The sequence below is a fragment of the Stigmatopora argus genome, chromosome 15, assembly GCF_051989625.1.
Source record: "Stigmatopora argus isolate UIUO_Sarg chromosome 15, RoL_Sarg_1.0, whole genome shotgun sequence".
Taxonomy (NCBI): domain Eukaryota; kingdom Metazoa; phylum Chordata; class Actinopteri; order Syngnathiformes; family Syngnathidae; genus Stigmatopora; species Stigmatopora argus.
The window spans coordinates 10,502,931-10,515,647 of record NC_135401.1 but is presented as its reverse complement, the minus strand read 5'-3'; the positions used below and the strand labels follow the sequence as shown (position 1 = coordinate 10,515,647).

At 39.0% G+C, this 12,717-nt stretch overlaps 1 protein-coding gene across 1 annotated transcript in view; it reads right to left on the bottom strand.

Moving 5' to 3' along the window:
• Positions 1–12,717, bottom strand: part of LOC144090169 (ryanodine receptor 3-like) — a 77,125-nt gene that overhangs the window by 1,094 nt on the left and 63,314 nt on the right. The window contains exons 77-105 of the mRNA XM_077621496.1: positions 12,285–12,397; positions 11,030–11,126; positions 10,149–10,258; positions 9,994–10,045; positions 9,768–9,924; positions 9,593–9,672; positions 9,443–9,519; positions 9,277–9,350; positions 8,070–8,087; positions 7,480–7,560; positions 7,302–7,390; positions 7,079–7,207; positions 6,882–6,986; positions 6,183–6,264; positions 4,768–6,086; positions 3,907–3,965; positions 3,418–3,589; positions 3,246–3,332; positions 2,971–3,171; positions 2,370–2,500; positions 2,251–2,293; positions 1,969–2,096; positions 1,836–1,896; positions 1,622–1,768; positions 1,130–1,264; positions 896–1,052; positions 610–674; positions 422–522; positions 204–255 (exon numbers count right to left, since the gene is read on the bottom strand). Coding sequence (XP_077477622.1) covers positions 204–255; positions 422–522; positions 610–674; positions 896–1,052; positions 1,130–1,264; positions 1,622–1,768; positions 1,836–1,896; positions 1,969–2,096; positions 2,251–2,293; positions 2,370–2,500; positions 2,971–3,171; positions 3,246–3,332; positions 3,418–3,589; positions 3,907–3,965; positions 4,768–6,086; positions 6,183–6,264; positions 6,882–6,986; positions 7,079–7,207; positions 7,302–7,390; positions 7,480–7,560; positions 8,070–8,087; positions 9,277–9,350; positions 9,443–9,519; positions 9,593–9,672; positions 9,768–9,924; positions 9,994–10,045; positions 10,149–10,258; positions 11,030–11,126; positions 12,285–12,397 — 4,122 coding nt within the window. The remainder of the gene's footprint in view (positions 1–203; positions 256–421; positions 523–609; positions 675–895; positions 1,053–1,129; positions 1,265–1,621; positions 1,769–1,835; positions 1,897–1,968; positions 2,097–2,250; positions 2,294–2,369; positions 2,501–2,970; positions 3,172–3,245; positions 3,333–3,417; positions 3,590–3,906; positions 3,966–4,767; positions 6,087–6,182; positions 6,265–6,881; positions 6,987–7,078; positions 7,208–7,301; positions 7,391–7,479; positions 7,561–8,069; positions 8,088–9,276; positions 9,351–9,442; positions 9,520–9,592; positions 9,673–9,767; positions 9,925–9,993; positions 10,046–10,148; positions 10,259–11,029; positions 11,127–12,284; positions 12,398–12,717) is intronic.

Sequence of the window (12,717 nt, the reverse complement as noted above, 5' to 3'; positions counted from 1 at the left end):
TAGACACCTCTGAGTTACACACTGGTATGATATGTATATAAATGAACACAATCAATTTAAAAACAAATGATGTCACTTCTATTTGCAGTTTTGCACTGGCAAAATGATCTCAGGACCATAACAGCAGGAATTGCAATATCTGTTCACATCATTTCTGATTCAATTCAAATAATCATTTGCTCATAGAGGAAATCATTGCGCACCTGCCCAGTGTGCTCAGTCTCGTCCTTGTTAATGAGGTACATCAGGAAAAACCTTGCAAAAAAGCACAGTCAATGAAGGAGAACGCATCATATGCTATTGCAACAGTAAACAAATATCATTTTTGTAGAATGTGTAGCTAGATTATTGTCTATATCATCGTTTCTTGAATGTCAGACTGACGAGACAAGTAAAATATTTGTTTCAAATGAATACTCACAAGTAGTTGGCCAAATTGTGCTCTTGCAATGTGTGAGTCTCGAAGCCATGAGGCGTTGTGTCAAAGTAATCATTTCCAATCCCACAAATGAAACATTTTGTCTGAGGAGGAAAAAAGAAGTGACATTGTGACGATAAATTCGTCCCATGTAGTTAAGAATGTTTGTCAGCAGTAATACCGTCACTCACCTCCATGTCTTCTTTGACTTGTTCCTGCTGGTCCCTCAGCTCTCCAAAAGCATCGATGATCAAACCTGCAAACAACAACACTGAAACTTCCTGGGTTGAAGTGATAAAATGTGTTTGCAGAAAAGCCTTCTCTGCTGCCCAAAACAGTCTAAAAAGCAATGGGATGTAGCCAACACGCCAAAACCTGTCCAATGAAATTGTTTCAGTGTATTCTTTAAGCCTTGCATGCACCTCTTCATTTATTAGCATGAACAAGTACTGCGCACAGTCACAATTACAGTCTCACCCTGAATGATGGCCAGGAGGATTACAATGACAAAGAAGAAGAAGGTAATATCAAATAGGATGCGATACAGCTCATAGGGGTCACCAGCAGGATCTTCGATCTCATCACCAATGCCTCCGCCCGCTCTCACACCGACATACATGTGGAACAAGTAGCACTGCGGAAGAAATCTGACACTTACAAGATGTGTGCAGAGCGATTTTCCATTCATAAACCTTTTTTTTTTCCACTTACAGTCATCATGTCATCACACTTCATGTCTGGCTCGTCGTCATCTTCACTCTTGTTGTAGAACTTCCTAAAGAAGTTGAAGGCTACCACAGTGTAGAGGTAGACAACGACAGCCAGGAGACCCACCGTCAATACCAGCTAAAGACACACAAATATAAGCAAACCTGTTCTCTTATGATGAAAAATCCACATGACACTCTGCAGAACATATCTTTTGAACTGGCCATATAGAAAAACAACCAACCACATTATTCTTTACATCAGGGGTCACCAACACTGCTACTCGAGGGCACCTATGCAGTCTGTTTTCCATATCTCCTTCCTAAAACTCACCTGAATCAAATGTTCAACTCATCAGCAATCTCATCAGAAGCCTCGTAACGGTCCTGGTTATTTGGTTCAAGTTTGTTGGAGATGGAAGATATGGAAAACAGTTGGTGACCCCTGCTTTACATATTTGGGCAGTTTAGAACATTGCAAGAGGATAATCTTCACCTGTTTGCCATTATGGGTGACAGAGGATAAGATAGTGCGGAGTGTCTTGAACCCCATGGCGATGTCCAGTAGATGTGCGGCAAAGAAGAAGTTGTTATAGTGGCCCAGAATGGACATTGTCGTGTACCACACGAGGTACAGAAATGACTGTTGTGGAAAGACATTTGAACTAAATGAATTTTTCCTATTCCTTTCCTCATCCATTCATACTTACGTTGTCTGTAAAGACCACCCCCATCTTCCAAATATGGTACATTGTATCAATTGAGCTCAACCTGTCAACAGAAAAAGAGAGTAATCAACGCAATCACGTTGGATTGGTTAAGTGAATCGTCTAATCTTTTTACCATGACACCAACGAGGCTTCTTTGGTGACAGCTTCCTCTGTCGGATTAAAATCAAGAGCACTTTTGTCCAAACCCAGTAGCTCTGCAATCCTCTCAGCTCCATACAGGTCTCCATACTTCTTGATAACCTAAAAGAGGAGCAAAGTCTCTAACTGATGTCTGCAAAATATCTGCTTTCCAAGTGTTCAGGGGGTGAATCATTCAATAGGGTGAGCCGTAATTTTGCTGCCAAAATGTGTACAATATTCAGGTGTCAGGGTATACAAAGATTAAATCCCTTACCTTTCGTTTGACAAATTTATCCCAATAGTTGTTGGGGAAGGACCTGACAGAATAAGAGGTAAAAATGTTAAGTTTTTGGAAAAAGTAAAGCAACGATTTGAAGAAGCAATGCAACGTACGGCGTATTAATAACCAGCCTATCCCACTGTCCTTTAATGTCATCATCTGACGGTTGCTCTGTTATGTAGAGTCCAGCAAACTCCAACTTCCTGGCTATCTCCTTTTCACGCTTGAACACCACCAGAGGAACCTTAAATAAGCACAAGAATGTAGTATTCCTTTGTTCTTACATGTTGTTGTAATTCACTATTACAGATTGTTCACTTATACCATGCATTCAGTACAATTCAGTATAACCAAAAGGACAAAAGCACTGTGAACTTTAGAAATCAGGGAAACAATATAATGCGATTTGAATGCCAATTGCGAACCACAAACACACAGATGAAATACATGTACTTAAAGGCTTTTGCTTCAAAGAATGTGCAGCTTTATCACCTGAGCAAATAAACGGCAATCATTACAAAACAGTTTCAAAACTAAACTTTACTTTTGAGCAGTGGTCATTTCATTCATCATTTTGTCATTGCTACAGTTGTTTATATGATATACATTTACAAAATGATCTCTATTTAAAATGTAGTGGACCCAATGCGTTTGTCCGTTTTTCATCATACAGCATGCACTCTAGAATTGTTCATTGGAGATGTATGTGTTTACCTTTAGGTAGTAGTACCCCACTACACACAAAAAGGATATAATGGTGTGCAGTATTGCTAGGCAGCGAAGTGTTGGAGCCATGTAACCAGTACTCTCTTGTAGTATGAAATATTCAAGAGAGCTGTCTTCTTCTTCCTCCTTTTCCCTAGTTCTCCTTCGACCATTCCATGGGTCCTCATCCTCAGCATTATCGCCAGTCACCTTAGAACATGAACAAAATCACATTCATTGTTAGTTCCATTCTTATAGTCATTTTAAAGCTGCATTTAACTCACTTTATAAAAGAGAAGAATGAAGTTAATTGCAAATGCGACAAACAGTGCCAAAAATCGCAGGTTGTAGAAGTTTCTGGCAAGGTAATTCTGTAACATACATATAGGAAAACATAAATATCAAAACTCAGCAATCAATTAGATGGGTTGAATAAAAAATTAAACATAATCTGACCAGCATTTTAGTCTGGTATATTTCCAGGCCAGCAAAGAAGCTGGCAGTGAAAACCTCGGGTGGTTCTTTCTTCATGCCTAGTCTTTTCCTGGGAGCCTTCTTCTCCAGTGGAAGCTCAGGAGGGGCTTCATCTTTAGCTTTGTCGTGATCTTTCTTCTCTCCATCATCAGAGCTACACCACACAAAAAATCCATCAGCACTCATATCTATAGCCTATCATATACAATACAATATTACTAGCATTTCATATTGTTAACCATATGTATAGACTGTTCAATCACTAGTCATTGCATCTGTACATTTATAATACATGAATATGTTTGCTAAAGCATGTAGAGATGGACGAAAACTGCATTTTTAGCTCTATACTTATGACGAGCAATGGATGAAGTTGACAGTAAGGTCAAAGTCTCTTCTGTTCTGTTCTATTTTGTTCTATAGCAGTTCTAAACAAAATGCATTTAGAATTACAATGCACAGAAAACTCACTCTGTTTTCTCAGAATCTGATTTGTAGTCTCCATTTGACGCCTTTTTTTTCGCAGCCAGCTATAACACAAATTAATAAATCTCAGGAAAACCTTTTTACATATATAAGGAGGATGAAAATGCGTGCATTTGTTAAAATATTAAGCTTTTTTTCCCTTTTTCTAATTTACGAGCATATATTCACATTCACTGATGCGTGAACACATTTAATGCAATGTTAGCAATATAATGGTGTTGATAAAAGTCCCATATAAGTCCGCTCCATTAACCATAGCATACCATGTTACAAACTGTAACAGGCAAAAAGCTTTTACTGGCAAACATTATCATCATGACCTCTACAAAATATGAAGGCTAGTACATTCATAATCCACTAATTGTTACAATGAAAAACATGACACATTCAATAACAAAGTGCAGCACTGTGAAAGCTCAAAGTTGAACAATGCAAAAGTAAATCATTTTGAGTTAAGGTCTAACTGGAAACATTCCCATTATTCCTATAATATTAGAAATAAAATGGCATTCAAACTCTCATCTTCTTCCATACCACTCATCCTCAAAAGGGTTGCTGGAGCCCAACCCAGCTGTCTTCGGGTGAAAGGCAGAATACACCTTAGAATGGTCGCCAGACAACCGTCGGGCACACAGAGAGACAAATGACCATTCGCACCCCCAATCATACCGCCACCAGCGGGAATTGAGCCTGTGCCCGCCCGTACCAAAGTCAGGCGAGTGAACCTCTACACAACGAGGTGACTGGCATTCAAACTCATCATGTCAAAGTGAACAAATCACAAATAAATAAAAACAAATAAAACGAAGATTCAATTTTTAAGATTGTGTTCGATTTTGGACTAACCTGAGCCTTCTTCTGCTTGACAGCAGCGGCTATGGAGGGAGCATCACCCCCCACGATCACCTCAGACACGTCCCCTAATCCAGGCTCCGTTCCATGCTTGCCCTCCTTCTTAGGCTGGATGTTGAGCAACTCGGCCATCAGGTCCGCCTCGCCCACATCCCCCTGAGCCATGTGACCCATCTCAGTCAACGCTGACGCCTCATGCGCCTCCATCTTGTCTGTCTCCGACACATCGCCGTGGATCCCGAACTGAGTCGGATCTGGCATGTTCCCCAGAATGTCTGTGACCTTTATGTTCTTTGCCCCTTCGACGAGGCCGCCCCCAAACATGGTAGTCCATAGAATATGGAAGAAACCCCAAATGAAGCTGTAGATAAAGTGTAGGAGGCCAGTGATGATCATCCAAAAGAACGCAAAGAAGCCATGCACCGTCTCTTTCACACTCATCTTCCGGAATTTTCTGTACTGCCGTTTCATGCTCTTAAGAGTGAGCAGTTGTCGAAAGTGGCAGCTATTCTTTCTCATGGAGATACAGGCGATTGTAAAGGCTGAGGAGGACTCCAACATCACATTTTCCTCCTCTTCCTCCTCCTGGTCTTCAGCCAAGCTCTGGTGATCATCTTCATCATCTTCCTCCTGACGTTCTACTGGGTCAGGCTCGGAAATCTGAGATGCTAGTTGCATCTCGAAAATGGTATCCTCGCAGAAGTTTACAAATAGTTCCATTTTTTCGCTTTCTCCGCCTTCATTGACCACATCAAAGATGAACTGCCGTTTGGACTCCTTCACCTGAGGCTTTTCCCACTGGGTTCGACTGGACTCGCTGATTTCAAAGTAGACTCGTTCGATGCGCTTGGCTCCACCCATGATTTCTATACGACCCAAGTAAGGTTCAAAATAGCTGAGGACACTCTCGGCCAGATCCTGGAACGTCGAGAGGCGAGCGTCGTGTGGCATGTGCTCCGAGAGATTTGTTAACAGAACTGCCACGTTAAAGCCAATGTCCTTAGCGGGCTCGTGGAACCTTTCCACAAACTGCACATAGTTGAACATGTCGTTCTCATCGGCCTCGGCGCAAGACAGAAGAAACTCAATCTCGGACTGGGAATATTGCTTCTGGTTCTCCATGGATTTCTGGAAATCCTTCTTTGAAATAAAACCTTTGCTTTCCGCATCATAAATTTTGAAACTGTCTGAGGTGGTCAGATCTTTCAGTTTGAGGAACATATCAAAGAACTTAAGGATCATTTCTACATTGCTGGACGACTCCACCAACGTGTCCACCATTTGTTTCCCGATGGTTCCATTGACAACATTTCCTGTGAGGGATTATAAATCACACTTTTTTCATCAATAAAATGTCAATGTGAAATTATACAAATGCAGGATGCTATGAGAGATCTCATGGACTTTACCTTCAAGAAGTGAGAGCATCATGACTATCATGTCCTTTTGTAGATCCAGCAGTTCCTTTAATAATTCAATTTGACTAGAGTCCTGTAAGTAGATGAACACAGTGATGAGAAAGCTTCATTGACCTTCAGTAAATTGTTAATTAAAGTCTGCTCTGACAAACCAGTCCCACATCGCTTACAGATTGCTTCTAAGTAACCTACGAAGCAGTGTTAATGGTAGTATTCTCTAAATTCACCCAAAATATTAATGTGAACCATTACATCTTTTGAATCCTCACTTAGGATTGTTGGTGAAATAGCTCAATTGTATATTGTCAAATAAATTAAACAATGCTAAAATTCTCATATGGCATTGTATTAGGATCGATATATTAATATATAGTGTTTCCCCAAAAATATTTTATCTCAAAACATTGCAACAATATTATGTAAGGGAAAAAAACTACATAACAATTAGACATGTTAATAAAAATAAAAATAAAAATTTATTTCCAGATTTTCTGGGCTTTTACATTTATTTTATGTTTGCAGGCTTCTTCAACTGTGCTATTTGGAAAGTACAAATTGAAGCTTTAACACCGGTCTTTGTCAGGATCTAAATTTTTCTATTTAGGAGATGAGCTGAAAAAAAATGCTGTAAAGTAGTAGGTCTTTTATGTACAAAATACAAGAGATTATTATCTTGTCAGTATTTCATACCTGAGATAACTTCATCTGCATATTTGCAAAAACATGCAGGAATCCTACAACTGCATCCCACAATCTGCTATGGGCCAAACTCTGTTGGTTGCCTATACACGGACCCTAGACACACAGCAAGGATCTTAGTTCCTATATGAACATATTGCATCATATTGGGGAAAACAAGTACACTTTTATATTGTGTTATACTGCACCTGTATGTACTCTGTTAACGAGTTAAAGACCTGCTTTGCGACTGCAAGCGCTTTGGAGAAGTTTCTCTGACCTGCCTCATCAATGACATCCTTCCCAGAGTAGTACCAGTAGAAATCACTGATGGATTCCTATTATGGGATATATAAATGCACATCAGACAAAGGAAACCACGATTTGAAAGAGAATATAATATTTATGGAGGTGCAGAGCCAAAGTTCACACCTGTAGTCTAAGCAAGTAGTCAACAGTGCTAATAATGATATTAACTGTAGTTGTGTTTCCTGTCTGTGTTCTTAGAAAGTTCTGGAAATCTGCAAATAATCAAGTCACAGAAATCAGAATTTTATGTTCAAAAATGACATTAGTATGATAATAAATCGGTTTAAGTGTATCAACATACCGTTGTTGTGTCCTTCACACAGAAGCTGCAGAAACCGGAAAAGATCTTTAGTGAATTCGTCATTCTGGAGCACTTTAGAACCTGCAGAGACAACAAACGAAATGAACTGTTTGTTCAAGTTCTGAAGCAGTCAGATAATATTCCTCTTTTTAATACAAGTAATATTGATAGAAATGTTTTTCTATATTCATCAAGCAGTCCTTTTAAGTTTATAAATTCCATCTCCCGTACAACAAAAATATTGATAACAGGAATAAAAATAAATGAATAAAATACTTAGCATCATTATATGAACGCCAATCGTATTTTATACTGGTTAGTAAAATTCAAACGAAATCAACTTGCAAGCACTACCTTCTTTGGGTAATAAAACCACAGACAAAACAATATATTGAATTAGTCTATCAGATGTTAAAAATGAGCATGCAGGCGTTTCATCAGCCCAGGTTAGGAAATAGGTGACTTTTTTTTGCATTCAGGGTGAAAAGGTGGAAAGGTCAGGGAGGCATGAAATAAAGGAGTCAAAAGGGTGGAGCAATCAATATGTCAGCATTACAAAGAGTAGAGTAAAATCTAATCCGTGTATTTACCCCGCTCACTCACGTTGACTGCGACCGATGACATAAATAAATGATCATAAGAACACACAAAAAGCAGACATAAGCAAAGGAGAAGACAAGATATCAATCACAGACAAAGGAGAGAATGATGTTACTCCAGATATAACTTAAACATACATAGATTTATAACCTACTAATTTTCAGGCTACTCTTTATAGGCAAGGATTAAAAGAGTTACCTTCAATTATGCCTGAGTTTATGGAGTGGAAATGAGCTGCAATACATCTTTAGGTACACTGTTGCAATTTAAATGAGTCATGCAAGATTTGTAGGGACTAAATGTAAAGTATTTTCAACAAATTTCACTGTTACTCTGGTGAACAATGGTAATTTGAGTTTTCTCTGGGTAAAAACTGTACCATACTTATTAGTTTGCCCCGGTGATGTCGGTTACGATTTGCAAGGAGTTACTGTATTCCTTTTTTTGTGCACATGTACTTGATGTAGTAAATAAAAACACTATATTCTTTATGCAAACCTGCTGTCAAATTGTATGATTCCATTTCTAAAACTGTAAGCATTTTTACTTGATGTGACTAAGAGAATGGTAGTTGTTCGATCAAAGTGAGACAGGACTTGGACGTACAATAACACAGGTTGACATGTGAAAAAGGTGTGAAAATGAAAGTGTAAAAACACCAAAGAACAAAAGGACTCTGGAACACGTGTGAACCTGAAGAATATGTCGTTAGACAACGGCAAAATGTCCACAAATAGTTCAAAATCCAGCCATTAAAACAAATGTTAGAAATGTGTTTTAATTTGTTTTTAATTACGTATCTTTAGATTTGTAAGGTATAACAGCACACATTGTGTGTCTGTCATTAACCTAAAAAAAATCTAGTAATATGAACTATTACTTTTAATAGTTCTCTTATTTATAATGTACGCACTATACTGTACACGTAGCATCAATTATTTGCTGTGACCAACTGGTACCAGGATTAAGTGAACACTAGATGGCAGGCTGAATTGTTTAGGAAATTGCCATTTGAGTCACAGGGAAAAACACCTTACATTACTTCCTATATAACAGTTACGGATTACGGATGTAAATCTTAACTCAACAGGTAGTTGAGTATTATTTTTTCCTTTTCCTGAAAATGACAACATAATAATTTGGCTCTGTAACGTGTCTTAAAACTGCTGTTAATGCTGATTGAGTGACAATACATACTTGATCCTTCTTCTGTAACCATCCCAAGACCTTCTGCTTTGTTCTGCCTCTCAAAAGCATTAAGATCCAGCACACTGAGAATATTAAAACATTCTTATTAGTTTAGGTTCTTATCATTGGACTAAATTGAAAAAGGGCAGGAGGAAAAGGTTTATGCCTTCATTACCTGCAAGACATCATTAGTCCAGATAAGCTTTTGAAGAAGCCGACATCTCGCTTCTCTTTTAAGTAGTCCAACATTTTCTGCAAAAAGCGAGAAAGTTGAGTAGGTTGAAAAGGCCAATTTGATCATTTTTTCTTTGAGTGCAGCTATCACCTGCTGGACCAGAATGTTTCCACCATTGAGAATCGAGATGCCCAGTTTTAGGGTAAAGGTCACCATAGCATCTAGGCGACCTAATGACCAAAGAGTATGAATGACTCTATATATTGTAGTGAATCTGGGAGAGTGGGGAGCGTATGACAGTGGAGTGAACAGTTTCATGCACTACCTTTACTAGCACCAATCATCTGGAGCACCATCTCTGCAGCTCCGCGATCATGCAAACGGGCCTGCTGGTACAACATTTTTTGTTTCTCCATTTCCTTCTCCTCAAACGTCTTCTCTTTCTCTTCCTCGTCATTCTCGTCTTCACCTTCAGCACAACTCTGAAAGAGAAATGTCACTTAAAATGATATATTTTTGCATTAGTCGAAGACAATAAGACAATATTATACCTTTGCCATCATGTCAGCGTATGCGATATACAATGGATCCGCTTCCAAAGAGCTGAAATAAATCAATTGGACAAATACTCGATGATTAAAGGATGCACAATTGCAGAAGTCGTTAATCATGTGTGTTTAGGTGCATTTTTTGTGTGCGTGTTCACCTGCATTCTGTGAGAGCATTGTGGCTAAAATGCAGAATTAGCTGGTGAAGTGGATCAGGCTGTTTTCTGACTACCTCCTCTTCCTCCTCCTCCACTTTGGGTTGCGTTTTCTGTTCAAGTCATCGCCTCTTGTTATCAATAATACAGTAAAACACGACTACTGAAACAGTACATGATCATATACCACAATCTTACCCTGACACAACAAGCTTCCATGGGTGTACGATGGAAGCATGCAGACCATCAAGCAGAAGCATGGATTAACATGCAAACCCACACATAAGCACAGGTGACATGCAGCATTTTCATAAAGAATAGCAATAAGCTTAATTCACCCCAAGCCTACTTAATATTTACACAAATATATGGACTTCCATCTATTTCAGCAGGACAAAAAAACAATCATATTACCAGAAAAATATACATTTTTTTCTAATACTTTAGTAATCACCAGGTGATTAAGGTTTTAATGTGTATGCTAGTTTCCTATGGTTTCAATTCCATATTATATTAAATAATATGAAAAATACAAAAGTTCTACATCATGCCAACTGTTATCCATTTTAGGCCCGCCCAAAAAATCATGGTGCTGAGGAAAAAAAAAGGTTTGAGGAGTACAAATGCTCTCAGCCTGTGCAAACACTCTCAGCATGTCAAACATTTTTCATGCATTTAGTAACTAATCATCTAAATGACTGCATAGTGATTGAGTGATATAGCTCTGACATCGGTGGTTATGTCAAGCTTTCCACTCAAACATGCTACCTGGATGAAAAAAATAATAATAATTTTCAGGCATGTGCAACGTCACATATACCACACGAAAAAGATGGGACCAGCGTTCCTGCACATATTGCCACTGTTTTATATTTAGTACTTACTGCAAGGTCCTGCACTAGTTTCTCTTCAAAAGAGTACTCTTCTGTTTCTATCCATATTCTCTGATAGGCCAGGAGGAAGAGGTTAATAGAGCGATGCCTATGGGGAGTGAAAGGAAATTAGCACGGGTGAGATTAAAGCAAGGGAAAGCAGGGAAGCGAACTCTTTGGAAAAGGTTTGGTAGTCAGGCTCTGGTACATCCCAATGGTCATTGACTTTTTTCAAGGAATCGTCAGATCTGTGAGTAAAATACTGCAAAATACATGTAGATGGTTTCAGAAACAAGAGGGTAGGTCGCTTAGTGGAGAGCACGTCTACATTACAATTCTGAGCATTAAATCTTAGCCTCAATTTTACCATCAATGTCGAGTCTGCATGTTCACATAGTATACTACAATAAATGAACTGAAAGACCAGTGGTGAAACCAGAAGTTGGAATGAATGAAAGTTAAGGTTTGTGCCCAGAGGGAAGCAAGGGCTCATAACAAGAGGAGTGTGTGGTGTCAGCCACCTTGTCAATCAACATGGGTCAATTTGACATTACCGTCAGCATGGAGAGCAGACTGTCATAGTCTGAGTTCCCATGCATTTTCTCCAGCCAAATATGTCGGTACGCGTCCAGGTAGTAATTATTGTTTTTGTCCCTAAGGGCAGCAAGTACAATAAAGTGTGACATTGAGCGGCAATAAAGATTTTCACTGGATATATTATAGCTTGCATTATCCTTCACATACGGGGAATGTATTTGCACTTTATTCGGAAGCAGAAATGTGTCGGCATTGGAAATAGTGTTTAATAAATGTTTGCTAGGTTGGGACAATGTCAATGTCAACAAGTGGGAGTGATTGTGACATGCTGCCTGCCAGGCAGGCAAGTAGGCAGGTTGTCGCATCTGCGCACATATTGAAGGTGGCCGTCCTCCCGTTTGGACCCTACAATTGTTTTCCTCTTACTGTAGCTTGTTTCCTGTAATTGAGTTACAGACCAGCAGGCCGTGAAATTGCTAGTGTCCCTTTTTGTATTCCATGAAAACGTCTGCAGGCCAGGCATTTTTTTTCTTCCACCAGAGCCTTCGCACTAATGCATGGTCAGAATCCAGTTAGTGAAAAATGGACCTTGTGAGTCAGAGCAAAGAGGTAAACAAAAATGTGATGTTGCTATCATAACCACAAGGGGTTCACCAGTAAGATCAATTGAATTATTAAACTGATGTGTTTTTATCATCTTTGGATGCACACACAACATGCTTTACTTTACCTCGGCAGATTATAAAGTGGAGCCATACGGAAGCACGCAACAACTGCTCTTTTTCGCTGCTTGGACAACAGTTTTTGCCAGACACATTTCTTGGATCTTAATGGCTGCTCCACCTAGCAAGAGGAAGGAAGCTAAGATTCACTCACAAATACAATGCACATCACCTCAAATATTTGTTAAAAAAATTGCATGTTTGTGTGTTCTGTTCTAAATGGTTTTAATATTTTGCTGTTATCCAATTATTGGGAGTTTTCACATTTTCACACCACACATTTTTTCTTACAATTTGATGAATGAATGAATACAAGATTTGGTACTCGGTCGTTTGGTCGCCGGTCTTTTGGTCGCCAGTCTTTTGGTCGCCTGGAAGGTTATTGATAATTACCATTTAAATCGTTGCTCAAATTCTCTAAATACAAACTGTGAATTATTA